At 42.1% G+C, this 27,305-nt stretch overlaps 1 protein-coding gene and 1 long non-coding RNA gene across 5 annotated transcripts in view; one reads left to right on the forward strand and one right to left on the reverse strand.

The window, feature by feature from the left end:
• The window catches only part of sbno2b (strawberry notch homolog 2b), an 81,742-nt gene that overhangs the window by 21,870 nt on the left and 32,567 nt on the right, over nucleotides 1-27,305 (reverse strand). Inside the window, exons 1-4 of one of the 4 annotated variants that reach the window (XM_078168632.1) lie at nucleotides 25,632-25,789; nucleotides 24,860-24,983; nucleotides 3,109-3,285; nucleotides 446-532 (exon numbers count right to left, since the gene is read on the reverse strand). In XM_078168632.1, the coding sequence (XP_078024758.1) occupies nucleotides 446-532; nucleotides 3,109-3,285; nucleotides 24,860-24,983; nucleotides 25,632-25,675 (432 nt within the window). In that variant the 5' untranslated portion in view covers nucleotides 25,676-25,789. Of the gene's footprint in view, nucleotides 1-445; nucleotides 533-3,108; nucleotides 3,286-15,112; nucleotides 15,538-24,859; nucleotides 24,984-25,631; nucleotides 25,790-27,305 lie in introns of those variants that run through there. The other 3 variants (XM_033621653.2, XM_033621656.2, XM_033621655.2) reach the window with 3 other exon arrangements.
• The window catches only part of LOC144463660 (uncharacterized), a 43,761-nt gene continuing 26,084 nt past the window's right edge, over nucleotides 9,629-27,305 (forward strand). The window contains exons 1-2 of the long non-coding RNA XR_013491698.1: nucleotides 9,629-9,820; nucleotides 16,522-16,589. This is a non-coding gene — a long non-coding RNA (uncharacterized LOC144463660). The remainder of the gene's footprint in view (nucleotides 9,821-16,521; nucleotides 16,590-27,305) is intronic.

Below are 27,305 nucleotides of genomic sequence, written 5' to 3' on the forward strand. Positions count from 1 at the left end.
CAAAGAGGCTGGATTTTGACAGACAGGTTAATATTCCGCAGCCTCTTTTCTTGTCACACTGACTATTCATAAAGACAATGCAGTATATGAAATACGCTGTTCTCTATGCAATGTGCATTTGCAGAATGCCCAGTGCATGCAATACGCAGCAATGATTTCATCATCTGTGGTATTACAGACATGCCAAAGAAGGCTCAAGCATTTCAATTTCACTCATGACATGCACCACCTTCATGTACTGTACTGTCAAAATGTGGCCCTCAGTCTTAGATTAGTTGTTATGAGGCTGTGCAAAACAATGTAAGCCTTATCTTGTGTTGCAAACACACAGCTGCATATAAGTCATATAACCTAAACTGAATATCTGAGCATTACTGATAAATGCCTTCTAGCTAGGAAGCTTGGTTTCATTTTAACATCAGATTGGAGAGGTTGGTGTGGCTACCTGGAATCCTCCTGAAGGTGGGTTGCTGATAATAGCAGTTATATCATCCAAACTGGCCAAGCCATGAAACCTGCTGGTGCCATTCAGCTGTCAACAAAACATAAAATGAAGAAATTGAAAAACAAATGAAAACAGTGCCAAATGCATGAGAAAATAGTAACAAAAAAAGCATGAGTAATCAATGTATGTGTGTGTTGTGCATATATGAATGTGCATGAGAGAGTGTGGGTACTTCATGGATGTCTGATGGAGCAGCACTCAGCAAAATGCAATTTGTTGTCTGGCAGTGAAAAGCCAACAACAACAACAACAAAAGGCAGATAAAGCCGTGTGTCTGGGAAACATAATGGATGAAATGAGGGCAGAATGAAAAGGAAAACATAAAAGGCTTTCAGAAGGCAGGAGAAATGAATGTGCTCTGATTCATATCAAAAAGATATCCTTGGACCAGTCTAATTCAAGAGGACTGAAAAGCAACGCGAGCGGGGATAGAGGATTAACACTCGATAACAAAGTTGCTCGTCTTAGATCAGCAACTTGGAGACGGTGACATACTACAGTTCGATGAGTTTCTTTGAAGGAACAGTCCATCAAAAAGAAGAGGATTCTATCATTTACAGTCTCATATGGATCTCTGGAGCGGTAGCTAGATACTATTTTGTGCACCACTGAGAAAACTGAACAAAATCAACTCAGACCGTTCGAAACATGTCAACATAAACATTCTAAGTTTGTCCCTTTTGTATTTCCTGTTTTGCACTGTATGCCAATGTGATCAAGGCTCCTGAAGTAATCTGCCTGCAATTTCAGTAAAGCTGGTTACAAATGGTTGCTTTAATTCAATCTAAATATTACAGTATTTATATTGTGAGAATAATGGATGACTGAAATAGTGTGTGCATACTGGCCTTAGCTCAGCACCTAATCAGTTATAACCGTATTCCACAGGTTCATTTTCTTATCAATCGCTCAGGTCTCTGTCATGATACTGACACATACACATGAAATCTATTGCACGTCTGTCGGTCCTGAAAGCGGGATCCCTCCTCAGTTGCTCCTCCTGAGGTTTCTACCATACTTTTCCCCAGTTAAAGGGTTTTGGGGGGGAGTTTTTCCTTATCCGCTGTGAGGGTCCTAAGGACAGGGGGATGTCGTATGCTGTAAAGCCCTCTGAGGCAAATTGTGATTTGTGATATTGGGCTTTAAAATTGAAATGAAATTGAACTGAATACTATTTGTTTGTGTTTACAGTATGTGACAGATTTCCCAAGAGTGAGAGCTTGGAAGGGCAGTGGACTTGTTCACACTACACAACTATAGCCTTGATTTTCCCTTGTGGGCGGTTTTGGGAGCTTCCCGACAAAAGCCCCAGATTGGAGGCAAATTGGTTGGTTCAGTACTCGCAAATCGATGCTCTATGTCTCTCTCTCTGTCTATGGTGAACTGTACAAAGATCTGTCTGGGACCTCGCTACAGCCAATCAGAGTGCAAGACATTAGTTGAAGGAAAACCTGGGGAAAGGGTTGTAACTTTACTGCATGTGTTGCCTTTGCAACATGAACCAAAGTTGTTGTTGCACCTGAAGGAAACAGGCTATAGACAGTAAACACATGTTACAGGCTATGTTCTGAACTTGTGTGCAAGAAACAACAGAAAAGTCCCATGTCGTGCACTTGCGCATGTGATTACATCACTTCCCGTGTCACTTCTCACTTGTGTTCATGTGACAAAATGTTCTGGAGACCACAAATATTGAGAGATCTTGTAGTGTGTCCCCCCTGTTGCCTATAAGTCATGTAGAATGGAAACAAAAACAACTTAAAGACACCCGATCACAAGACAGCAAGTCGCACACTAAAGCGATCTGATGAGTTTAAAAGTCATGCAGTGTAAACCCGGCTTTATGTGGTACGAATACAATTATTTTAAACTGCTGTATAATGCTGTAAGACACAATGGTGGTTACGGAGAACACAGCTAGTTACTGTGTCAAACTTAGAGTGTGGAAAAGGCTAAATTGAAGCAAGAGTAACACCTGCTTAAAAGTCAAGTAAAGACTCAATAGTATTGTACTGTCAGTGAATTATTATGTGCCTAAAAAGATTACTTGAGGATGCAGAGCATTAGCTATAGCTGAAATACTGAGTAACCAATCATGGTAATTAATTGTTACTTGCCAAGGAGATAATTGATACAAACTGGCTTAAATCCGTTGTGCAATTAACAGGTGGCTAACAAGAGGAAAATCCCTTTTTCAGCCATGGTTTTACACGACAGTCCCGCCCTGCATGCTATCAAATTAATCACTGATAAAAGAAAATATCTGTTTTGCATGTATGGATTGCACTGAAGCCTGAGTTGAAACAGAGTTGTAGGTGCTGGCCTTTTGTGTATTTTCAGAAGAATGAACATGAACCCGTCGACACCAAATTCCCATCTGAGAGCTAAAGTTGGCAGAGAGCCAGAGCAGCATAAATGTTTACAGAGCAAGAGGGACAATCTTCACTTCCTTGACCATTCTCAGTGTCCACCTCCCCCTGCACAGACATGCGTGTGTGGATTTCAACAAGCTTTTCTTTGATAATAGTTGTGTGAGATGAGTTGTTGCTGTGGTCATCAGTGTTACTGGTGATGTACTGTGTGTTTGAGTGCTCGCTGCTGACCTCTAGCTGGCTCTGTGCTGGTGTGGTGGTGGTACTAGTGTTGACGTCCCAGAGGGTGGGCACTGTGCTCAGGTTGTCTGGGCTGATGAAGGGCTGGGCATCAGCATACTCCGACAGTGAGTCAGCCGGAGAGGAGAACAGAGAGTTTGTGGAGAGGTCATCAATGCAGGACAGTTCCTGAAGGCAGAGAAAGAGAGGAGGTGTTAAAAAACAGGGGAATATATGGGCCAGAGCAGCGAGTCATGCTGACTTTATTCAGCCTAGAAAGAGTTCAATATTGTTAAAATGACAGGTAGATTCCCACATTAAAGCCAATGTCTTTGCAGCCTTTGCAAATACTCCCTTTACCACCAAGCCTCATAAAGGACTATAAATCCTAGTTACACATGGATACAACCCACAGGCTGAGCAACACACACACAGGAATACTAACTGTATACCTGAGAAGGAAAAAGGTGCACGGATGGGAGTGAACTACAGACAACAAAGGTGGCCCATTCAATCTGGATTTCAGCCAATACAGCACTCTTTCAGGAGTAACACGAGTAGCCTAAACAAAATCTAATCACACACAGATGTGTGAGAGCGAGCACGTAGAACAGAAAGAGAGGGGCAGGCATAATAAGAGCGCTTGTGTATGTGTGTGTCATTTCAGCTATGGCTGCCTTCCAGTCGCCCCTCTATTCATATCCTTTCGAAGCCATTAGCATGCCATGTTCTTTAACTAGCCTCTCACAGGCACCCCCGGGCCCCCTGAGACTTATAAACATGGATGTGGAGAGATAGGGATTGAATGATGGGGAGGACGGGGGGAAGCCAACACGGTAGACAACGACAAGCTGTACAGAGGACAAACTGTTTTGGGAAACAGGAGTATGGATCTGTTTTATTGTGTGGTTCTCTGTGGGTAGTCCTCAATGTGTGCGATTTTGTCTGTGTATATTTATACTCTGCGGACCATGTGTGGAAATTCCCACACCCCCATGTTCTGACTACACTCTCCAGAGGATCATGAGGCAGCCATGCATACTATCAGACTATAATACTACACTGTTTACCTTACTTTAAAGGAATTGTTCCACATTTTGGAAACATGCTCATTCACTTACATGAGAGGATTGATACCAGTCAAGCGTCTGTGCTGTATATATGAATCTACCAGCAGCAGCCGGCTAATTTAGCTTAGCACATGCAGTTGCCAGGCAACCTGCAGGGACTCCAAGACTTTGCTGGTCTCATGTGGATACAGTGACAGTAGAAGCTATTATGACAAAGTTATTTTCTATCGAAGTTACTGATCACAGCTTTAAGGCCTGGTTGTCTGTGCTGTAAACTCCTGAGTTACGTAACATCCAAGCAAAGCAAATACTTCCAGTTGCATCACACATCTGTCACAACTGTCCTGCTTTTAAATATGCTTACATGGTTTTCTCACAGCACCCCCAGAGTGACACTTTTAATTTAGATAAAAATACTGCACAGCCACAAACAGTTATAAGGTGAGTTGAAGCGCAATATGTTATAACTGAAGATGAATATTGGGTTAACCACAGTAAAAATCTATGCTGTAAGAAAGCAGTTCTGAATCAGAGTTAAAGGAGAAGTTGCGATGCGGCCTCCATTTCAACAATATGCTGCTACTGATTAATGCTGAAAAGATGTGCTGACTTCTGATGGACATTAATCACAGTTCAGCTAAAAATGTTTCACAGGCGTGAGAAGACAAGACGTAGAGTCCTTAGTGTTAACATGACTAAATCGTACGGGAATGGGGCCTAGTGAGGATCGTAAACAGCAGGCCGACTTGCGTGTATATTTTTGCCTTCTGACGTTAGAGGATCAACTTGATGACCGTCGTGTGTGGATGTTTGTGTATTGGGAAATTGTGCTTTTTCAAGTGTACAGCACTCAGCTTATCAGTGTTTGCTGGGAGCTCTATGAGTATGCCTTTTCTCTTCAACTCTCTCACTCTACCTTTCTCTTTTCTTTACTCCCACTGTGTGTGTGTGTGTGTGTGTGTGTGTGTGTGTGTGTGTGTCCCCGTGTGTGTTTCCTGAGGGCAAGATCAGGCATGAGCTCTGAAAGCAGGCTCTCCAAAGTTGTTCTGCCCTGCAGACAGCTGAGTGGAACCAACTGCTTTTTCTAGGGGTGACACAAGAGGGGGAGATGTAGAGAGGGTCCCTGCAAAATATCACCACCACTCCCTAATACACAACCTGCCACATTTCCTTTCGACATTTTCCTTGTTTATCCTATCAGCTGTGTTTTCCTATCCTGTCCTATTCTGCCTCACCCCTTGCTCTGCTCCCTCCTTTTTTGGCTTTACTGGCTGAGGGTAGATGAGTAAACAACAAGGCTTGGAAAAAAGGGACACTGTGTCACCAGAGGCATCATTCCACAGAAGCACAACTGTGGAAACACACAGATGAGCACATAGACATATGTGTATTTCACCATGGAGGGTAGTAGATTATTTTTGGCAGAAGAGTTAATCACAAACAATTGATGAAAAAAGTTAGAAGAAGAGTTTTTTGTGTGGGTGGGGATAGAAAAAAATCTACTGAATTAGATTTAATATGACAATACATCTCAGCTTGGATTACAATTACAGTTATGAGCCATCATAATAGCTTTGCTTGTAAAATGGTTGTCTATGAAACCCTTAATGACATTAATGTGCTGCATCCCACTGGATTAATTCAAGCCCAAGCCTAAACTTGTTTTTAATCAATGTGTTCTGCAAATATATGATCTGTATTTAGACCTGCAGGTCATTGCTCTGTGTTACGTTACGATGTGACTTCTCGGTTTTCCACATCATGTAAATTTAACAGAGCAAACGGTGCAGATGCAGTGTTGTTATTAAAAAGGACCGACAGTTCTGATACAGAGGAATCACAGAAAGCTGCAGCAGGTTGGTCGGTGCTAACCAAGACACGGCCGACCTTAGTACCATGCTAATCGAGTTGTTAAGCAGAGCGTAACAGAGGCAGCAGTGTTTGTCCCCCGGCAGGCCCGTACCGAGGGCTAGTTCATCTACTGTTCCTAAGACTGGGCCCTGCCGAGCAGAGATAAGGCTTGAATTCCAACTGCTCTGATGGTAATCAGGCTCCCTCCAAAGCACACAGCCACACAACCGTATAGCTACTAATCCTGCCTCTCTCTCTCTCTGTTTCGCTCCCTTTTTCCTCTGCTACGCATCAAAAAACATCTGAATGTGTGTGTGTGTGTGCTTCTTCTAAAATTGTTTCCGGGGAATTTAATCTACTTGAATTGTAATTTCTGAGAATAGGTAGTGTGTATGTGTGTACATGTACACAGAAGACCATGTGAACATCATTTGTCCAGCCTCTGGTTTTGCCTGTCACATGTTCCTTCTTCCACCTCAATTTCTCCTCTCTGCTATGAAAGCTAAAACCAGCAGCACATCCTCCCCTTCACCCAGTTCCAAGACAAGAAACCATTAACAAATATTGGCATCAATACGACCACCAGTGTAAAACACGGTGCTATCTAAACAACCATGTACTCACATTGATTTACTGTGAGAAGCTCTGCATAGAAGCCTCACACATATGCATGTGCTGTGCGTCACATCATGCATCCACAGAAGCGGTAAATTGTATTTGATTGTTTGGATAATGACAGTTATCTGCCCGCTGATGATTAATGGAGACAAAGGCAATGAAAAACAGCGGCAACAGTGCAGAGCTGCAGAGCTCCTTGATGGTTGTGGTTGAAGGTGTCGGTTATCAGCTCGAAGAATCAGAACTGGAACAAAAAATACACTCTTAACACAAACCGCCCACAAACAGCTTGGCTTCATCATCTGTTATAGCTGATGTATTTACAGTGTGGTGAGCAATCTGAAACTGTGTCGCAAAATATCCTGTTCCCTAAAAAAAACAACAAAAAAACAAAATCACAGTGAATCCATGACCATGAGGCGTAACTGCTACAAAGTGCGTTTAGGCTGAAATAAATATTAGCAAATACAAAATGGCAAAAAAAAGCATTTATCTGTGCTACTCATGCAGCTTCACCAGTAGCTTCTGGAGAGGTGAGTAACAGCCGTTCCTGATATAATGACTACAATGAAACTGGTTATGACACAGCCTGTATGATAAGGTCAGGCACTACCATACAAGGAGGTCTAACAGCCCTATCTTTGTTAGCATTATAAATATAATTTCCATGTCCTGTGTGCCTCTCTTTGTCTGTAGATGCTGCTTCATACTATTAAAGGGGAAACGTTTTCTAATCTCAAATCCCATCAAAGTTAGGTGTGCATCATGATATAGACCACTTGTTAAATTTATCAGATAGGAGCCTTTAATAAAGCACATGTCCTTAAAAGATGGAAGAAGAAGAAGTTCAGTAGAGGCAGCTTGTTATTATGTTACATTTATGGCCTGTCAAATAAGAAATGTAATATGATATAATACAATAAGAATCGTCTTATTTTTGTTGCCTTAGAATCAGCAGTTTATATCTACATAGGGAGCGGGTCCTTGTCTGCAGAGTGCGCTGTGTTGCACTGCCATGTTTCTACAGTAGCCCAGAACAGACTACATAGGGCCATTAACCCTTTTGCGATGATCTCCGGAGTTAACAGTCTCCACAATACGCTGAACAAAGGCAACAAAACACTGGTTTCTTAACATATTTTCTGGTTTGAATCACCAGGTCAGTTTGTTTTGGACAAAAAGTGACCTCTGTGGATAATTTAGCTCTCGGTAAAAACCTCCTCAACATCTGGATTTTCAGTTGTCAGAGAAAAAAAGATGAGCACACATTAGCAGGTGCTGGGCTAGTGGCCGGTCTCTGATGAGCCAAACAATGTTGGAGAAACTAGTTTTAATCACTATATCCATTTGTTTTGAAGAGAAAGAGACATAATCTGTGGATAATTTGGCTCCCAGTGAAAATCTCAGGTTCAGGTTTGGCAAACGGGACAAGTTTCAGCTGGTTGCAATCTGTAATCCCCACCGCTAGATGCCACTAAATCCAACACACTGCTCCTTTAAGGATAGCTGTCTACACACAGGTGTGATATGCCCAATTTGGTATAGTCAAATCCTCTGTAGTGATGATCTTGTCACTGCTAACTGTTTTCCAGGGAAACATACGGACAGCCACACGCCTCCTAAAATACACATGGTGTTGCCAGCTGCTGCTTCTCACCAGAAGTTTCTTTGGTATGCTGGAAATGTCGACAACAGTTGAAATGTCAACATGTTGCTGGTACAACGACGGGGACATGATTCCTTACTGACTTTCCACCTGTAAAGACCCCACCATCATTTTTACTGCAGTTCATAAAGCTAAAGGCTGACAATTTCTTGAACCAACCCAAGAAATGCCTTTGTCTACCTTTAGTTAATGTTACTGCTGCATATTAGGAGCTAAACGATTTCTCCCTGCTATCAAAAAGCAAATGTCAGGTAAGGACAACTGTATGTAGTCCTAAGCCACATCCTGTTAAACTCAATAACCTGCCTCAGCGCGAGGCCAGGCCGAGGCCTCGGGCAGGCCAGGCGCCGGGGCTTTCCCCTCCTACACACTACCAGCTTTTCCAAGACCAGGAAACAAGTTACCCTGTCCTCCCACTTACCCCACACACCCACATATGTACACAAGCATACACCTCAAATGACCTCATCAACCCACTCGCATGTTTCTGTCATCACTTGCTAATTTTCTCCCGCTCTTTCAAACTCTGGCCCTCTTGTTTCCCATCTCTGTCTCCATTTCTCCCTGCCCTTTCAGCTTCTCGTTTGGTGTTTGTCCTAGTTTTACTTTCCCATAGAACTCCGCAGCAGGAGGACGATTTATTTAACCCACCTCTTGCTTTCACTCATATTAATCTGCATGCATCTTTTTTGGAAAGATGCCATTACTGTCACATCGGAAAATGAGGACTAAAATTATATTACGAACACCGTTATGAAACAAATGATGAGGAAAATGTACACAAATCTATTCCCTCTCCTCTACAAGGTAGTGTTTAGTGTCCAAGGCCGAGTAAAATTTAAGAGCATTTTCACAAAACGTCGTTAAGGGCTGTGGCCTCTTAGAGCAGAAACTATAACATTTTACCCACTGGGCCTTTTTAGGGCTGTAAATCCTGCCTGAGCCTGAAATGTTGCAGTAACAATCATAGTACAATGTGAGTGTGTGAGTCAAATCACAATCAAGACTCAGAGTTATGAATGCTAATAAAATGTCATGCCTCTTGTTTGTAATTTAGGTAATGCAAAATGACAGTAACCCTGTTGCAGTTAAAGCTGCAGCCTTATCAGTTTCTGTGTGTGTGTGGATGTGGTAGTGGGAGGGACCACCCACCCCTCATTTATGATCAGCTGACTAAAACAACCCCCACCCCAGGCTCTCCCCTCTGGGATCAGATGTTGACCTTGTCCATGCAGTCAACAGAACCTGATTGATGGCCTGTGTGCTAGTGTGTGTGTGTGGGGGGCGGGTTTCGGGCCTGGGACTGCAAAGCCACCACTGGTGTCTGTCTTTCTGTCTGGCTTATGTTATGCCAAGCTGTCTGCATGTCCTGCGTCCCTGAAATATCTGTTGAGCTGTGACTTTAATAGCACAGCGCTAAGCTTTTCCTTTTCCTCGACCATCTCATGGACTTGAAGCAGACAGATTTTTTTGTCGCGGCAGCTCTCTGAATGACTTGCTGTTGTGAAGACTGGTAACAGTAAGACTTCTTTTTGATTCTGTATTAAACTGATTTGCTGTGGTGCATAATACTTAAGCACACCAAGTGTTTTGCGGACACTAAAACAGTCTATGTATCCCAAAATGACTCTATAAGACATGCAGACATAAATCGACTTATCCCGTCGCAGTGCTTTGATCGAAGAGCCAATTTGTCAGAAAGCCATTGTATTTTTATGAGTACGCATGGAAAGTTTTACATCTTGTTTTGGACCCTTTAGTCACACAACCACCAGCCAAAAAATACATTCAAACACTTTTTAAAAGTCCTTCACAGACAACTAAACTCTCAAGTCTGGGGAACTGCTCAACACAGTTTCAGCTGTTCCACTGACCACAAGCAGCTCCACTTAAGATTCCGCCAAGCCGGAACTGATGTTAAAGGGCCCCTGACACTATTATTTAATCAGCGTTTTCTATTTAATTTCAGTTTGTCCCTAAAACCCTGGTTGATTCTTCTTGACAAATGTGCTGAAATCAAAATTGCAAATGCTATTTTCAGGGGATCGTCTGAGAAATAATAAGACAGATTATCAATTTTCACTGTATTTACATATTTATAGTGGAGGGGTCAAAAGAAAATTATCGTGTCATCTTCGTCTAGCCCACAGACAGCCAAGTCTAGCCTACCCCCCGACCGACTATTCAAAGCCAATCAAAGCTGCACGGCCAGTCCAGCAACCTCCTGACAGGCAAGCCTTCATGTCGTGCCAAGTCTGAGTAAAACAAGCCAGGGACTGCTTGCTGCTTACAAGCCTCCTGGAATTTTCCAGTGTTTTCATATGTTCTGGAAAATAAAAGGATGCCATGTCAAGTGTCCCAGCGAGCAGCCATATGACGGAGCTGGTTCAAAGAAATGTTCTGCTTGTTGCGTGTATGTAGGGGAGACTAAATCTTACACTGAGCTGACTACTAGAAGCTAACAAGGCTCTACGATCCTCATGGTACTGCCAACACATAAATCTTTCTGGCAAATTCAGGTTCTTTCTCCAGCGAGCAGAGTTAAACAAGTTGCGAAAGTAATAAAACAATAGAGGAGAGAGAGTGAAAGAGAAAGAGTCGCAGTGAGAGAGATTTCATCTGCTAGGTATTTGGGGTGGTGCCAAGAGGAAGTCACCCACAGAAGGGTGCCATGAGGATGACTTGGCATTCACAGGGCCATGCCTCAGTAGTTGAAACCTGTATCTTGACCCGATCATTACAAATAAACACAGATAAGTACTGACATGGATCCCAAAAATATGGTGGCCTTCTGAAAAGAGTTTAAGATTGTAAAATTAAGATTAAGATTAAGAAAAATGACTCAGTCTCAATCTATGTGCTGTGATATCTGTCATAAACAAGTTGCATGTGTGAGCCTGTGTCCTCAGTGTTGAGAAAAGTGGATGTGAGGGGAGTGTTGACGCAAGATGACGTCTCAGTTATGCAGAAATTTCAACATACCCCACACAATACTTGCAACAGGGGCAATCGCTGTCATCTGTTACACTCATACGCAACATGGCTTAAAGAATAACTGAGTGTATTGAGTGAAACAATGCAGCTGTGTCAACGGACCATAACTTTAATGAGCGCTCGTTGCACACAGTTAGAAGAGATTATATCATCTATAGAGAACAGAAACAGACACTCATGCCGATGTTTCTACCTCTGTTACCTCATGCTCTACCAGGGACATGTTAGAGTCTTGAAAGCATTACTTCACGTTGATATCTGTGTGTAAACTGGTATTATGCAGCACAGCCTACACTGAAATTCAAAGTCTGAGGTTAACATTTTACTACATCCTGTTTTTACTTGCTGTATGTGGGAGACCAGTACTACTGTGATGACAAGAAGATCCATAGTATATCACACCAACTATCTGATGTGTATCTTCACAGGTTTTTCAATCGCCTCAAATGACCTTGCTCGCGTCTGTCTTGTGCGTGACACACACCCACCCACACTTTTACACACCTGCGGTCAATGGACTACTATCACGCTGTGTGACTCAGGATGGTGGGCTCGTTGCCCGTAAGTCGCTGAGTTGGTTCTGAGCCAAGAATTGATGGCTAACTAGAGAGTGTATTTACTCTTTTACAACCATGGGCACTGTCCTGTGAACAATCCCGAGTTAAAACAACCCTCCGAAAACAGTTACGACCAATATTTACTGAATGTGCTCCACACTTTGGGGGAGAAAGGGAATGTGCTTTGACATCAGTTTGGTCTGGTGAAAGACACAGTGGCCCAAAGCAATTTTCATCACAGAAGTCAGACAGAGTAATGTGACATCCAACCAAGAGTGCAAAAGACATGGACAACTAAGCAATTTTTTTTTTTTGCTCTTCAGAAGTCTTGACTTGTTTTAAACAAATGTACTGAGCACTTCTATAACCAGCGTCTATGTAATCTACGAACCCACCGAATTTTAATTTGTTTATTTTACATACTTGCCTTTATTTGACAGCAAACGGTGTAGAGACAGATAGGAATGACAGCAGAGAAAGAGGGGTATGACATGAAATAAATGACAAATGATCCCTGGGCTAATTCAAACCGAGGACTTTGGGAGTACATGACACTGGGGCTGGCACAATCAGATTTTCACTACACCATAATTGTGGCCAACAGAATTCACAATAACAGTGTTACTGTGAATTCTATAGAAAATTTCAATAATTAAAAATCTGTCAAATTCATCTTTAACTTAGTTTATTGTGCATTTGGTCTCCCCTCTTTGCCGAATGAATTACCCTCAAAATGTGAGTGTAGGAAGGTGGAGAAAGACTCTGTACTTAATGTACAGTGAAAAGGCAACTTGCATTTAGGGGAGAGGTTGATAAAAGGAGAACGGAAAGAAATGGAAATTATTTAAGAGGAACTGCATTATTTACACAATATTATCATATGTGCATTATTAAAATGATATTAATATTTTTTTACTTTTAGATTACAAGGTTACTGTCAAAACCAGTATATCATGACCTCCTACGTGGTGCACCGCTTAACCACTCGGCTACAGATGAATAGTTTTCATTAGTGAAACATTTTGAAATTTAAAAAGCAGGAAATACTAAACTTATGTCAAAGGAAAAAAGGACAACAACATGGCATTACAAACTACAAAGGAGAATTTTCCCATTTTGCTGCTACTACAGGTGACCACTGATGCATAAAAACCGAAATAATTTGTGAGATGATCTGTAAACCTGCACTGCGACCTCTTCACCCAACCGTAGCAGCTGTCCTGTTTTCTGAAAACTGTCAGACCTGACAGATTTGCTGCGAATCTCTTATCCTGTGTTAACTGCTTTTGACAGCCAGCAATAATTAGAGAGAATTATATCACCCTGTTATGTTGTCTTCACACCTGGCACCACCCTGAGTTATTCCACCGATGCACTTATAATTGGCACCAATGCATGATACATTTAACAAATCCTCCTGAAACAGATTTGATCATTGCTGACATAGCAGGCAGCATGGCAGAGACGGCATGCAAAATAAGCATGATGGCAACCTTTAATTCTTTCCACTGCTCATCATCAGTCCACCCCCCATGCTCTCACTCATCCTCACCATCATTGTTTATTCACTTCCCGTAAGCTGCACACCTAGGTCATGCTTGAGGTTTCATGCAATACCAGGAAACTGACAACATGTGCCCACCGAGAGGCTGCCGTGCTGCACGTCTGGTCTTAAAGGACAGGTTCATAATTTTTTTAAAATAGCAATAGTGGGGAAATTTGCACTAAAAAGAGTGTAGCTTTGGAAGAAACCCAATTGCACAAACTGCTGGAGCTACAGCTTTAGATAAATTTAAGAATGCATTTCTGCATAGAACCGGAAGTGGAAATTTCGTCCGCCATTTTTTACATCGGCACTAGGAAGGTAGGCTCTAAATAGACAGTATTAGCAGGAGGAATGAAACCGCTTTCATGGTTATAACGAGCACCTAGTTCTGTTTTTAAAGATGCACAAAAAATTGTGAACCTATCCTTAAAGGGTGTAGAACTGATTTTGTGACAAGCTTCACACTGATAATGATATTGATGTACTAACAGAGAAACTAAAGCAAATGATCCGTAGCCTGAGCAAATGTCAAAAAGGACTACAAATAACCTGCAACTTCGATCTGCTGTGCATTATTTTAAATTAAAAAATACATATTTAAAGCATGAAGTACTTGAAACCACAATTGGGTAATTCGTCCGCTTTCTGTGAAGTGAAAAAAAAACGCTGACTTGGTGAGATTGGCTCATCAACTTAATCAGAATTCAACAGAAATGGGTTCAGCAAGCCTCGCACCAATGAAGACATCAGACTGAGCTGAGCTATAATTCCACCAACACCTTGTAGTCTAATGAATAACGCATAAAAAAATACAATGCAGTTCTATTTACAGTACAGCACAACAATGGGCATATTTAATAGCCATCCAGTAAACACACAAGAGTGCTATTTAGCCTGACAAGATATCAAGTTCTCGCACTTACTGGAAGACAGCAAGGAGTGAGGCAGACAATCATTTGTCATATTTCCTGGCTGGGGATGAGAGCCTCAGAGCCATACTGGGTGACTGACTGGCAACTCTGGTCTGCCAGCAAGGAAATTCACAGCCAGACATGCTGATGAACGAACAGGCCAACTTTTAACAATGAACTCCCAGAAGTCTGGGTTACTGTCTTTGGCATTTTTCTCTTTTACTAAACAGCAGATGGGTTAATGTCACGTTGAAATAATTATCAGGGAGAGAAGATAATTATTTTCTGTCAAAGGAATGAACCCTAGTCCTACTCTAAAACAAGATTCAATGGTGATTTCTATTGAAAAATGTTCTTAAGTCTCTGAAGTTGCACATGTGGCCTTTGTAAGCACTAATGGGAAACTTCTCAGTAAAGAGTAATATGTTATTGTAATACCCGATTGTTTCCAATGTAGGCCAAGCTCTAGACAGAAAATTAATAGTAAAGAAAAATCAAATGCCTCCATTAACATTCTGATGATAAAGAAGTACTTTTTTAAGTTCATTTGAGGAACTTAAAAAGCACAGACTTAAGGGGTAATCAACTGCTTTCTTGTCATGTGTACAAGTTCCTTGATAAGGGCAATAAAACTCTTCACACAAGCAGCTTTCGGTTAGCCACAATTCCTTATCTAAGCTTTCAATTACTGGTTTTGACATCATAAGTAAAAGAAGTTGTCAACAAAATAACAGCAAGTCTCAAAAACAACAGACTTGTGTCAGCGTAATATGTACAAAAAAGGAAGCAAACAGTACCAGTACCTTGGGAAGCGGACGTCCCAGCTGTGAATACAATTTAGTCCAGAGCTGCATGAGAGACATGGGTCCAAACGCTGCAGTATGGGGGGGGTAAAATACACACACACATACACTCCTGCTTCACCTTGGATCCCTGAATGCGACAGCCTCTTCCATGTGTTGCTCAAAGTGTTCACCTCTACAGCTGGTGCACTTCCACCCAACAACAGTGGACTCTCACTAGCCCTTTCACAGTTCCTCCCTGCTTCAACACACACATCTGCCTCTGCCGCAGGTACGCTCTGGGCAATGAGCTCACACATACAAAATTCTGTTCCTCTCACAGGCGAGTCTAAAACATGTTTCCTGCTTCACCAGGACAGTCAGGTATTTGCATAGAGGGCTTAGTCATAGTGATTGTGGACTAGTTCCTCAGCGCTCAAAAAGGTGGTTGGAGAGTGAGTGAGAGAGCAGAGGAGGGGAGGGGAGGGGAGAGGTGGGGAGAAGAGGGAGGGAGGAGGGAGGAGCTTTCAGGAAATGATGCTTTTGTTGGTAAGTGACTAGAGTTACTGGCAGTCGGGCCCATTTTACTGTACATGGTGTAACTCAACCGCATTTGTAGTGTAAACAGTATTGCGCTGTGGACCTGGCCGCTCCTCACACCCCGCTGCTTACCGCTATGTTTAATGGGCCTGGGCCACTATTTAATGATTATTATATTTAGAGACAGACTCCCTGCCTGGCTGCCTGTCTTACTTCATACTCTGCTTTTTGTCTTTCTATTTGTCTGCACAGGCTCAGTTTCAAGGCTGCTGTTCTGGTAATGATAACTGATTAATAAAATGATCCATAGCTCAGAGGTGTAAAGCTAATAAGAAGGAAGCAAACAAATGGCTCATTATCTAATTGGGGCAGTGTGTTATTTCTGAAAATGCAGGTGCAGTTTTGGGTAGACTTGAATTGTGAAAACAAATTTCCCTAATAATTCAGCTCTTATGTGTTAATCAACACTGAGGGAGATTTGACAGCCCCATTTATAAGTTCCCTATGGACCTATGCTAAAAACATTCTGGACAGCTTAAGTGAGAAGGAGGCAGCTGAAGTGGTCATGAGTGAATTAAAAGGTCAAGCTGCAAATGTGGCTCTTCAAGGGTCTTTCTGCCACTGCTTCTATCTGAGCACAATTACACACAAATACTGCATCACAAATTGCCATTCCCGCTTACTGGAACCGGGGGGCGCGACTGATGAAAAAAGAATATTCTGGGAATCTTGTGGCAAATGGGTTATTACAACAAATCCAAGATGCTGATCAAAGACAATGTTGCAACAGTTATATTTGTGATAGGAAGGCAATGTTAACTGTTTGAGAGCCAGTCGTAAATGAGGAAACTGTGATATTTAAAAAATAATGGGATTTATCTCCTTCACAGATGAAGCAGAGGTGTCCATTTGCACAGCTGGCTTCCAGGAATCGGTGATATCAAGTCAGCATGGTAAGGTACTGTAATGTCCATCTCTGCCGGACTGAAGGGGAGTCAGACTCTTAGAGACCGAGTGGCGCCTGTCCATGGTGTCATCATCGTATGAGTGGGAATCCTCTGAATCATGTGTGTTTGTGTGTGTGTGTGTGTGTGTGTGTGTGTGTGTGTGGTAGTGGGACACAGAGGGTCACCAGGGAGGAATGAATCATTGATGAGCTTGTTTTGGATACTCAAATGCACAAACACACCTCATTACATCACAGCCTAAAGAGGGAAGGATCTGTACCTGACTTCACAGACAACAGACAAACAAGGTTGGCGTACAGGCACTTCCACATGCAGCCTAAGCGTCACATGCACGGATGCACTCCTGATGTTTTGCGAAATCCTGGTGACAATCGTGATGTGGCTGCTTGGGAACACACACAGAATCTGTCTGATTTAATTTCCAGTCACGACCCCAGTTTTAATTTAATCCTGGTTCCATTTCTACTTCTGTTGGACATGCTCGAATCAGCTCATCCTGGGCTGCATACATCAGAAATATTTATGTACCATGTACCATGCTGCAGGAAATACTTTGTTGTGTTAGATGAACTTCCTGTTGTTTGACATTGTTATTGCTCAGTAACTATATTTTGCTCTATCGCCAATATCATATGTAAGTGCTATCCTAATGTAAACATTACACATGTGTACTTACACAACACATAACTTGCAATGTCAGCAAAGATGCAGCAGGTCTAAAGTTTGCTTTAAGGAATTATAAGACCAGTGTTTTTTCTTTTAAAAACATACTTTATAAAGTACAAGCTTGACAGAGGCTGAACCATCCAAATCTAATCTAACACCGAAGTGGATCGGGCGGAGCATCCACTCCCCAAGGAAAACACTGCACCTATTATCACCCCTTCAAATTAACCTTTAACTACCTCCTTTGAACTAGGCCACTGAAATGACTGTTAGAGCATCTTACAGGGAAGTAACTGAGAAATACCAACTGATTTATATCTTGATGTTGGCGCCAGAAAAAAAGTCAAGAAAAACAAGCTGACCCTCCTTTTTTTTTATTCAAATGAATGTTCTTATTTTTTCAAATATTATTTCCTTGTAACTGAGCATGGTACATGTAGGACCTTGAGAAGCAACTGTATTCTGAAGAGAACCTTTAGTTTAAAAGGCTCGTCTGAGCAAAATAAGGATGTAATTATGGTTCAGCTATAGGCAAGGGCGCATGTTTTGTTTCAACACTGGGGGCACGCATATGAAACAGGGTTTGGCGATCCTCTCCCAGGAATTTTTGAGAATCAAACTCTTAATTCTTGCATTCTGGTGAATTTTTCGGCATCAATTTATGGTAGGTATGTTGTTTTTGGGGGTGGACGAATACCACCTGTGGAGGGTCTGTGGAGTTGCAAAGGTTCATAAGTAAAGAATCAGTGGATCTCACGCAGCTTGCCTCTGTGGTCAGCATTTTTCAACCCAGTTTGAGACTAATTAGTTTTTTTTTCCCATGTGGAGATGCATGTTCTGCTTCTGCCCACATATGTGCTCTGGGAATCTCCCACTTTAAATACAGTAACAGTATGTTAGGCATATTGTCCCTCTATCGCATTTGACCATGGTACTGACCTTTAATTTCCAGCTGGTCTATGGTCACAGAATTATGGCTACCCTTTGCTCCTTATGGGTTAAAGGCTGAGGCAGGGTTGGAAATTTTATTTTTTGTCCACCTGCAACTGTGGCTGGTGGATTAGAAAATCTAGCAGCCACTAAATAGACTACTATTTTTTTTTTTGGCTGGTGAGTGAAGCAAAATATAGCAGCCACTTGCAAATCTTGCCAGCATTATGGTGGTGTTAATTTCCAACCCAGGGCTGAGGACATGTTCATGGTTTTGGGCATGACTTATTTAGCAAATAAAGTGATGAAAGTGATGAAAGATCTGTAGAGGCAGACCTGCATATGCAAATGAAATCCATGCATATCAGCTCTTCCTAGAAGCGCACTGTGCACAAGCATGTGTGAGTAATAATAAGACGAACCACTCAGAGGAGGAATGAGAGTATGTAGCAATGAGAGTATGTAGCAAGAGATCAGGATCGTAAATGTGACATAACATGCCCGAGTGCGTGTACATGTGTATGTACAGTATATACATCATATACAGTACGTGTGTTAATCTGTGCGCCTGCAAAGTGCTGTTGAGTCTTTGTGGTTAGCCAGAGTGGTTAGTGAATGAGTTCTGTGTTTTTGTCTTCCAGTAAGTCTTGTTTTCATTTTGATGCTCTGCATAAAAGTTCACATACCTTCGATCCACAAATGACCCGACCAAAGCCTAGACAGGTGTGCACATGTCACTGTGGCGAAGTGAACAACTCTCCTTCCAACCACAGTGAGTAAGTTTCAGATTCAACTTCTTTTAAAGCACAGTACCGGTGGTTTTCTTGGTGCCTGTAGCATTCTGATCAGGTTATAGCTTCTTTTTCTTCCCATCACGTCAGGTGGTATGTGCACTGTCAGCATGGTTGGGGCTATCACAGTTTATTTTACTGAAGATAAAGGACAACACTGCCTGCCATTATTTTTTGTACAGACTTATGTAGATCGCTTAATACAATGAAGCCTCAATTGGGTTTGGTCAAAGTTTCCAATGTTTATCTTAATTCAACTGTGTCCAAGATGAGGGTTTTGATAATGCTTTATTTAAAAGGGACTTTAGTTTCCCAGTAACTCCCAAGAAAGGATTTAATGTGCAACTGTTATTTTTGGGGAAGTTTCCTGGGAAGGGCCGTGCAATTCGGCACTCACGTATCAAATGATTAATTACTGTAAACTGTACATGTTTAATATAAAGTGATTGTCTAGATCTATTTAGACTGATGTCACTTAAGTTAATGAACATGACCTAATTACTTACTGTGTGATATGCAACTTAATTCAAAACATTAAGATAAATTTGATGCCCCCTACAGAAAAAATATAGCTTTCATAGGAGGTTGCTGTTGTGACCTAACTGGGGCATTTTCTGGTGCCACTAAAGCAAAATTAAATTATTCAAATCAAATAAATGGTATTAAAAATGTGAAACGTCTGCTTTATCCACATCACTGTACTGTGCCTGGCTGTGTATTGTATTTCAGTTATCAGCTCGTGATATATTGTAATTGACTGATAATCTAAGAAGGATATCAAGTCTCACATTGGAGTCTATTAATTCTTATATAAACAAACATTTGGCTCTTGTTTTCAAGTTACCAGCAATCTAGAAACAGATATCCTGTCCTCATGCTCCAACAGTGTGCCTCCTCACAATATGAGGATATTCCAACAGAGCTCTGGTGAACTGCATAAACAAACTATAACACTGCGGGAAGCCGAGCAAACCAAAAGAGAATCCACTAACGACTCTAAAGCTGTAACTCAAACAAGACAATGGCGAAGATAAACATGGTAGTCACCTGACAAACTTAACTATCACATTAACAATTCCATAAAGTCACCCCCCCCCCCCCCGAATGTCCTCTGTACTGTCACAATTTATGTGCAAAGACAACAAGAAATCCTGCGTTCTGGTTGCGGATGGAAAGAGGGAAAAATGCATGTCATGGTGAAGGGGGGGGGGGATGTTAAAAGGGGTCTGAGTGTGAGGTGGCGGCTTAGTCATGATGACCCCGTGACTTACATTTTCTCTGCATGCCTCACATGGCAGGGAGTGTCCACAACTAGAAAGAACAGCTGAGAAAGCACAACACAAGCACAAAACATCTCTCTCTCACTCGGGCACCATAACATTCCACGTCTCCACTGCCGGGAAACCAAACTTCGCTGCTCATGATGGAGGAGCTCATTTGAACTAAACCACATAAAAATGACAACTAAAGCTGTACATTTCTAAATACGTAGGCAGATGAGTAGATCCTATCACATAATCATGAGCCCTCATAATTACTTGTAAGGAGGAAATCTACAGCCAGTCCGACAGGTTAAAACAGGCAGATGGAAAACTAGGGAAACCCCACGTGAATCACAAAACCTAAGCCAGCGCTTCACGCACGTGAGGAGAATGACATATCACTTTCTTGTACGTAAAAGCCTTCACATGCAGCCTTTGTTCTTGAAATCCCCCAAATTTAAAGTACACATCCAAACATTTTAATATAACTTCAAACACTCTTCATTTTTTTACTCCCATAGAACCACCGCGCTCCTCACACCTGGACACAAACATGAAGTGAAACTTGGTAGTTTTTGCATCTATTTATGCTTCCCTTCAAACTGTTTCTAATTGTCAACAACAGTATATATTACGAAAGATTTTTGGGAATTAGACCTCTACTGGGGGGGGGGGGGGGGGGCTGTTTAAAGAAGTGAAACCAAATCTGCATAGACAAACAACACAGCCTTAAAAGGAACATCAAACACTCGCAGACCACTACTACTAGATTGAAATAACACTGTTATTCTTTAACTGAAATGACCCTTGATGTAAACATTAGTTAAGACTCCTATCCAGAACTTGCAAGTGTTCCTGTGCCAAACACATTATAACCTGCACCTATAAGGACCCTACTGAATCTGACTTGCTTAACATTCAGTTGAATTAACTGTAAATTATATAAGCTTTTATCAAACCCTCAGGCTGTAAGACTCTGTGGCCTCCAGAAAGACAAAAAACTCAAACTGAGCTCCTGCACACAGCAGTTTAAGAAAAACACATCCCTCAATGCCAGATGGCTCATTTATACTATTTTGTGGTTTGTCAAACAAATGGAATTGCCTTCTGCGTTACAATGAATTAAATGTAAAATGTATAAAATTTAATTCATTGCATTGCTGTGTTGTGAATGCTGCATTACATTTATTCAATAATATAACAACAAGAAAACATCAGAGTCTTGAGTCCCTTACACACTGCCTGTTCAAGGCAGGAATATTGCGCCATTATTCTGCCTCACTGTTCTGTAATGGTAAGTGGATTTGTACTTGTATAGCACCTTTCTAGTCTTCAGACCACTCAAAGCACTTGAACACTACATGTCACACTCACTTAGGGCTGGGCGGTATACCGGTTTGTACCGAAAACCGGTATTTATTTTCGTTATGATATGAATTTTTCATATACTGCCATACCGGTGAATAGCCCAAACAACGTCCGGAACGTGCGCGGCGGGAAAGTGTTTCAGCGGGGACCCATTTCACCGCTGCACACCACAGGCATGCTTGAGCGGGTGAGAGTGAGAGCATAGAAAAGTTTAGAGGCGAGAATGGCTGCCAGAGAGAATCCTGAAAGCAAAGCAACTGTACACCATGACCCAGAAGAACTCATACCAAAAAGAGCAGTGTTTGCCCTATATGCAACTAGCAGCGGCGCACCGCCATTTACAATTCTCCTCTGTCCTCTGTATCGCGCATGGCGGAGTTTCGCCCCAATGCGCGCACACCCACACACACACAAAGCGCACACACACAGACAAAGCGTACACACAGGTGAGCACACTAGAGCACGGCTCGGACCGCATTTTCCTGACCGAAGACGACTCGTCCCGAGTCGTCTGAGACAGTTACGGCCGGGCTCCACCGGGCACGTCAGCGGCGCGGCACGTCTGCAGCGCGAGTCCCGTAGCAGCTCGCCCCCCGTTAATCAATTACAGTGGCTCCACCGGCAACGGGAGCGGCTCGACAACCCCCGTCTGACGCGTGACAACTCTCTATTTTACGCGGCTCTTGTATTTTTGTCGCGCTACGCTCCCCTACGCGACCCTCCAGCAGATAAAAACTGCATGAAATAGTGTGCTAAACGAGCACAGTGTGTTTTTAAATGAATAAACCATTATCAGAGGTGATATGTGATGATTTTTTTTCATGCATTTACCCATGTTTATCCGTGACATTGTGTAAATGTCTGTGGCGGACATTTGAAAGCGAGTAGATGACAAACAGTACAGTAAACTTGTAGATAACTCAAATATATTTAATAACTTAGGTGGAAAATGCTTTAACATTTCATGCAGCCTACGTGCAGCCTCTCGGCTCGGCAAACGGTAAACAACCCTACTGGCTTCTCTACATGTCTCTACACTTCCGTACGCAGTCAGTGGAGCCCAAATGAATGGAGCGGAGCGTGTGTTGTGTTCAGGCATTGTCAGGTAAATAACAAATTCCGGCACTTGAATAGGCCAGAGCACAACACAGCAGCATGTTAAGTTGGCCGAACCTGAGCAAAATACCGTGAAATACCGTGAAACCGATATGCTTTTTTCTTAAAACCGTGATATGAAAATTTTGTCATACCACCCAGCCCTATGTTCGCTCATTTATTTACAGCAGTTTGGGGTACGGCATCTTGCTCAAGGCCACAACTGCTGATCTTCCTATTAGTAGACAACTCAGTCTACCTTCTGAGCCACATCTGCCATTCTGTAAAGGTACGATTGCCAAATGAGGGGACAGAGTTGCCTCGCCTTTCAGCCAGCAGCGGTGGTAGTAACATGGCCAAATCAATGCCTGAGTAAAAGGGACAGCTGGCAGGATGGGACAGGTGTCATGTTTTCACAATGTCTTGTGTTTGACACCCACTGACAGTAGATTTAAAAAGCAGATAGCAGCAGTTAGCAGCTAACTCAAAGAGAAGAACAGCAATGTAACGTGTCTGCAAATCAGGGAGACAATGAGGCCCGGGAACTCCAAACAGAGGACGAGATCAGCCACAATAAAACAGGGACTGTAAATGACTGTTATTGCTGTCATGCCCTTGTTGAACTTAAGGGAGTGCTGCGTGACAGGTATGCTAAACATCTCACTAGAGGCCAATGCTATTGTGTTTTATGTCATGCCTTTTTTGCGTCTGGAATGACCGCATGCTATCTAATATCAAACAGAGGGGCAGAATTATACCTAGGGGTGGGAATCAGTGGAGGACCCACAATACGATATTATCACATGATACAATACTACTACAATTTTAAATATGTTTTGATATGCTGAGTATAAAATATATTGCGATATATTGCACACAATATTGCCACAAAAAATACTGTGATACTATCTATGCTGTATCGGTTTTTCCCCCACCACTAATTATGCCAGTGTTGTCAGGTTCTGTATAAATAAGCAAAGCCAGCATCCCGAAGGGTGTTTGTTGTGGCCCTATTGCTTGACCTCTGTGTGAGAAGGGCTTTAATTTTTGCTCCTCATTTGCTAGGTTTCATTATTAAACAATGTGCACAGTGATTTTATTTACAGAAAATAAAATATCCCCTGCTCTTTGAAGAACAAATTCATAAGGAGACATATAGAGACATAAAATTCAGGTCAACAGCAGTTTACACTGATACTCCAAGAACCTTTTGCATTATTCAGTGAAAAGCCTTAAAAAAACGCATAATCAAGGTAAGAAATGTGTTTCCCTTGCCATTGCTGTCGCACCTCAGCCCATTCTTTATTATTAAGTGCTTTGTCCTTATGTTGAACCAAGACAATCCAGGATAGCTATACCCTCTCTACACTCAGACAGGCTAATCATAGAGGGGACACTGCAAGTCTGCTTGGTAACCCATGACTGCCCTTCTTTAAAACTCATCACCATAGATTATTTTTTAATATGGCTCCATAATGGCACTCATCAGCTCAACACAAATAGGCCTCAGATTAGAAACTCACTGGTCTGTGTCAGTACAATTGACTCCTATTCATGTGATTCTAACTATAAGGAACTGGCTGGATGGACGCACAAGTGCACAGAAATAGAAAATGCAAATGATGGACAGAAATCATCTGGAATGGTGAGGGAAATATACGAGTGAGTTGAAGCCTGCACCTTTACTTCACTGACCATGTCTAAGACGAATGCGTCCTGAAATGAACATCCGAGTCTTTGAGCTGTGTCCACCAAGGTTGGGGATAATCTCAAGGAAACTCAAATTATTAACTTTTCAGCAACACATCTCACATGTGGACACATGCCAAGCGAGACTGAAAATTACAAAGAGATTCTGGGTTTACCTAACAGTGATTTCTCAAGATGCGGTGTGGAAGTGTAGAAGAGTGTTAAATTACAGTGTCTTAATAATGACATGCCTTGACAGGAATGGGGCAGGTACTGCTACAGTCGTCTAGACAACGCTAGCCTTTAATCAGGCTGCACTATGGTAAATTGAGCAGAGCTGAATACACATGGAGCACAGGATAAAAAGAGTGGGTGGGTGGAACGGTCCGTCCCTCTGATAAGCAAGAGAGGGACAGGTGGAGGAAAAGAATGGAAATGCACATAATACATGAAACAAACCTGGGAAAAGTCTCCATTTCTAGGGAGGTTGAGGCCATTAAAGTCCATGTCAGAGAATCCCGAGTATATGTCCATGTGCACATCCGGAGTGGTGGTGGTAGTGCTGCTGTTCAAGTGGTATTGCCTGGAGGGGAAAGAGGAGGTTTAGTTTGTTTAACAGCGACATCTCCAAGTAAAACTGACACACGCTGTTTTCTTCACCCTCATACAGTTACACAAATTTACACTTTACAGCTGCCAAGTACAACCAGGCCTTCAACTACTGTGCAATAAGCAGCTCTGGCAGAGTAATGAAAGGAGCACTGAAGATTATCTTATGTGATCAAGTGGTCAAGTGTCACAGTCGGAACATTGGATGACGTTTTCTCAAGCTGGTTACCTAGTAATGTAATATTTAAATAAAGTGATCTAACACTATACTGCTGCATTACATCATGTTATCAGCAAGTCCAACACATCACAAGAGGGCAACAAGTGAAACGCTTTCAGTTTTGTTTACTGACTACAGTCTGAAAATTTAATTAAAGAACGAACTGATGCCAGTGGAGTGAAGCCATACGCTCTTTCTAAATCAAACAGTCTGAGAATTCAGGTGTTCAAAGCCAATAGAGTAGCAACTTGAACTGTCAAAGACACAAGAGGGATAACAGAAACACATATATCAAGTCAGACAGGCAGAAAGAGTTAGAGGTTTAATGAGGTGAAAGAGAGAGAGGGTTAGAGCAAGATATCGACAGAAAGTCAAACTTTAGAGAAAAAGAACAGCTCCTACCCGCTTTGAGGATCCAAACTCCAACTTTCATTAGTAACAACCATACTCCTTGAGCCCAGTGTTAATATCAGACACAGGTACAACCACCTTTTACTTCCATTATGAAATATTTTCAGTTTCTTGCTGAGTGCAAGTCATCATAACGCAACAACTGTCTCATAGAAGTGGACAGACACTTAAAACGAAAGCAAAACCAAAGCTTTGTTAAGGTGGAACTGCAACCGTGCCCTCCCACCTTCCTCCCATCCAATCATGTGCCAGGGCTCGGGCTCAGAGGGATTGAGCTCGGCCAAAGCTATTCACAGGATTTGGCTCTGGGTCCTCAACCACGGGCCAGAGATCAGTGAGACTGATTGATTTAAGTTCAAAACACACCAAGAAGATGAAAGAGAAGCCTTTAGCCAAGTGTATAGGAGCAAGTCTATAAAAATGTGGTTGCTCTGGCTGATTTTGTTGAATTTCGCAAACAACATGCAGCAAAATTCAATATTTAACCATGTCCATGTTCAAATGTTACATTTTTGTTGAGTATCTGTTTTCAAAATTCAGCAACATTTTTTAAATAACCATAAATATCACTGGGTTGTGACGTACTTACTCCTGAAAAAATAAAGACCGATTACAAATGCATAGATGTTTATGAAAAAGAAATTAAAGGACCAGTGTGTGGGGTTTAGTGGCATCTAGTGGTGACGTTGCATACGACAAACTGAATACCCCTTCCTAGGATAACGAAGGCACGACTCGCCCTATTCTCCCTCTTATTGGTTAGTACTCATTGCCTACACTGGTTGGGTTGGTTAGTTTTAGGCAAGAGCAGTGGGATTTGTTAGGGTTAGGCAAGAATGTCTTTTCCGCTGTGACTTTTGGCCACGCTGAGTCAAGCCATGCCGCGCCTATTTGTGTTTCCATTATCAGTTAAAACGTGCTGAGCCATGCCGAGCTGCACCAGGTATGGACGTTCTCTGATGTCAAGCTGACCGCAGCCAACCCCCAATGACTTCCTTCTCCACATGAAACAAGCTGTGTGTGTTGAAAGACTCTACTCACCTCGGTCTGTGTTCAGCTCTCAGTAGTTTTGTAGCTTCTGACTGAATCTCTGTGGTTTGGAGTTTAGTTTGTCTCGTGTTTCCTATTTGTTCTTTAGATATCTGCTTTATTTTACTGTTTCATGTTCGCTATCCCCCGAATTAGAGGTTGCGCAAAGCTGCTGCTTGAAAACTCAACATTTTCTTATTTTGCTGCTTCACAATAAAAGTTTTAACATAACAAAATAATGGGAGACTTTTATTGTTTAGAATCTATAGGAAATGAAATGTGTTTATCACTGCATTAGCAGAGCTTTGTTAGTGGCTTTCTTCGATAAAGGCAATTCCAATTATACCGCAGGGAGGAAAGTAGAAGCAGAAACAGCAACTGTGAGATGTTGATGAAGAGCTGCAGACAACAGGCTCTTACTGCACCTCTGCAAACCACTCACCTCCTACAGGTAAACTTATTTAACCTGCCCTGCTGTGTGATGGAAACACACATGCAGCAAAAATAACGGGGGATCAGCTTGCTACTTTTAAACATCACTCAAGACAAGTCATCATCAGTGTTTAAGACACATCTTTAAGCAGGTAGCCCTGTTGTAATGGAGACGCAAATCCCTGCTGCACTGGGCTGACAGCC

Source organism: Epinephelus lanceolatus, chromosome 6 (assembly GCF_041903045.1).
Source record: "Epinephelus lanceolatus isolate andai-2023 chromosome 6, ASM4190304v1, whole genome shotgun sequence".
Classification (NCBI taxonomy): Eukaryota; Metazoa; Chordata; class Actinopteri; order Perciformes; family Serranidae; genus Epinephelus; species Epinephelus lanceolatus.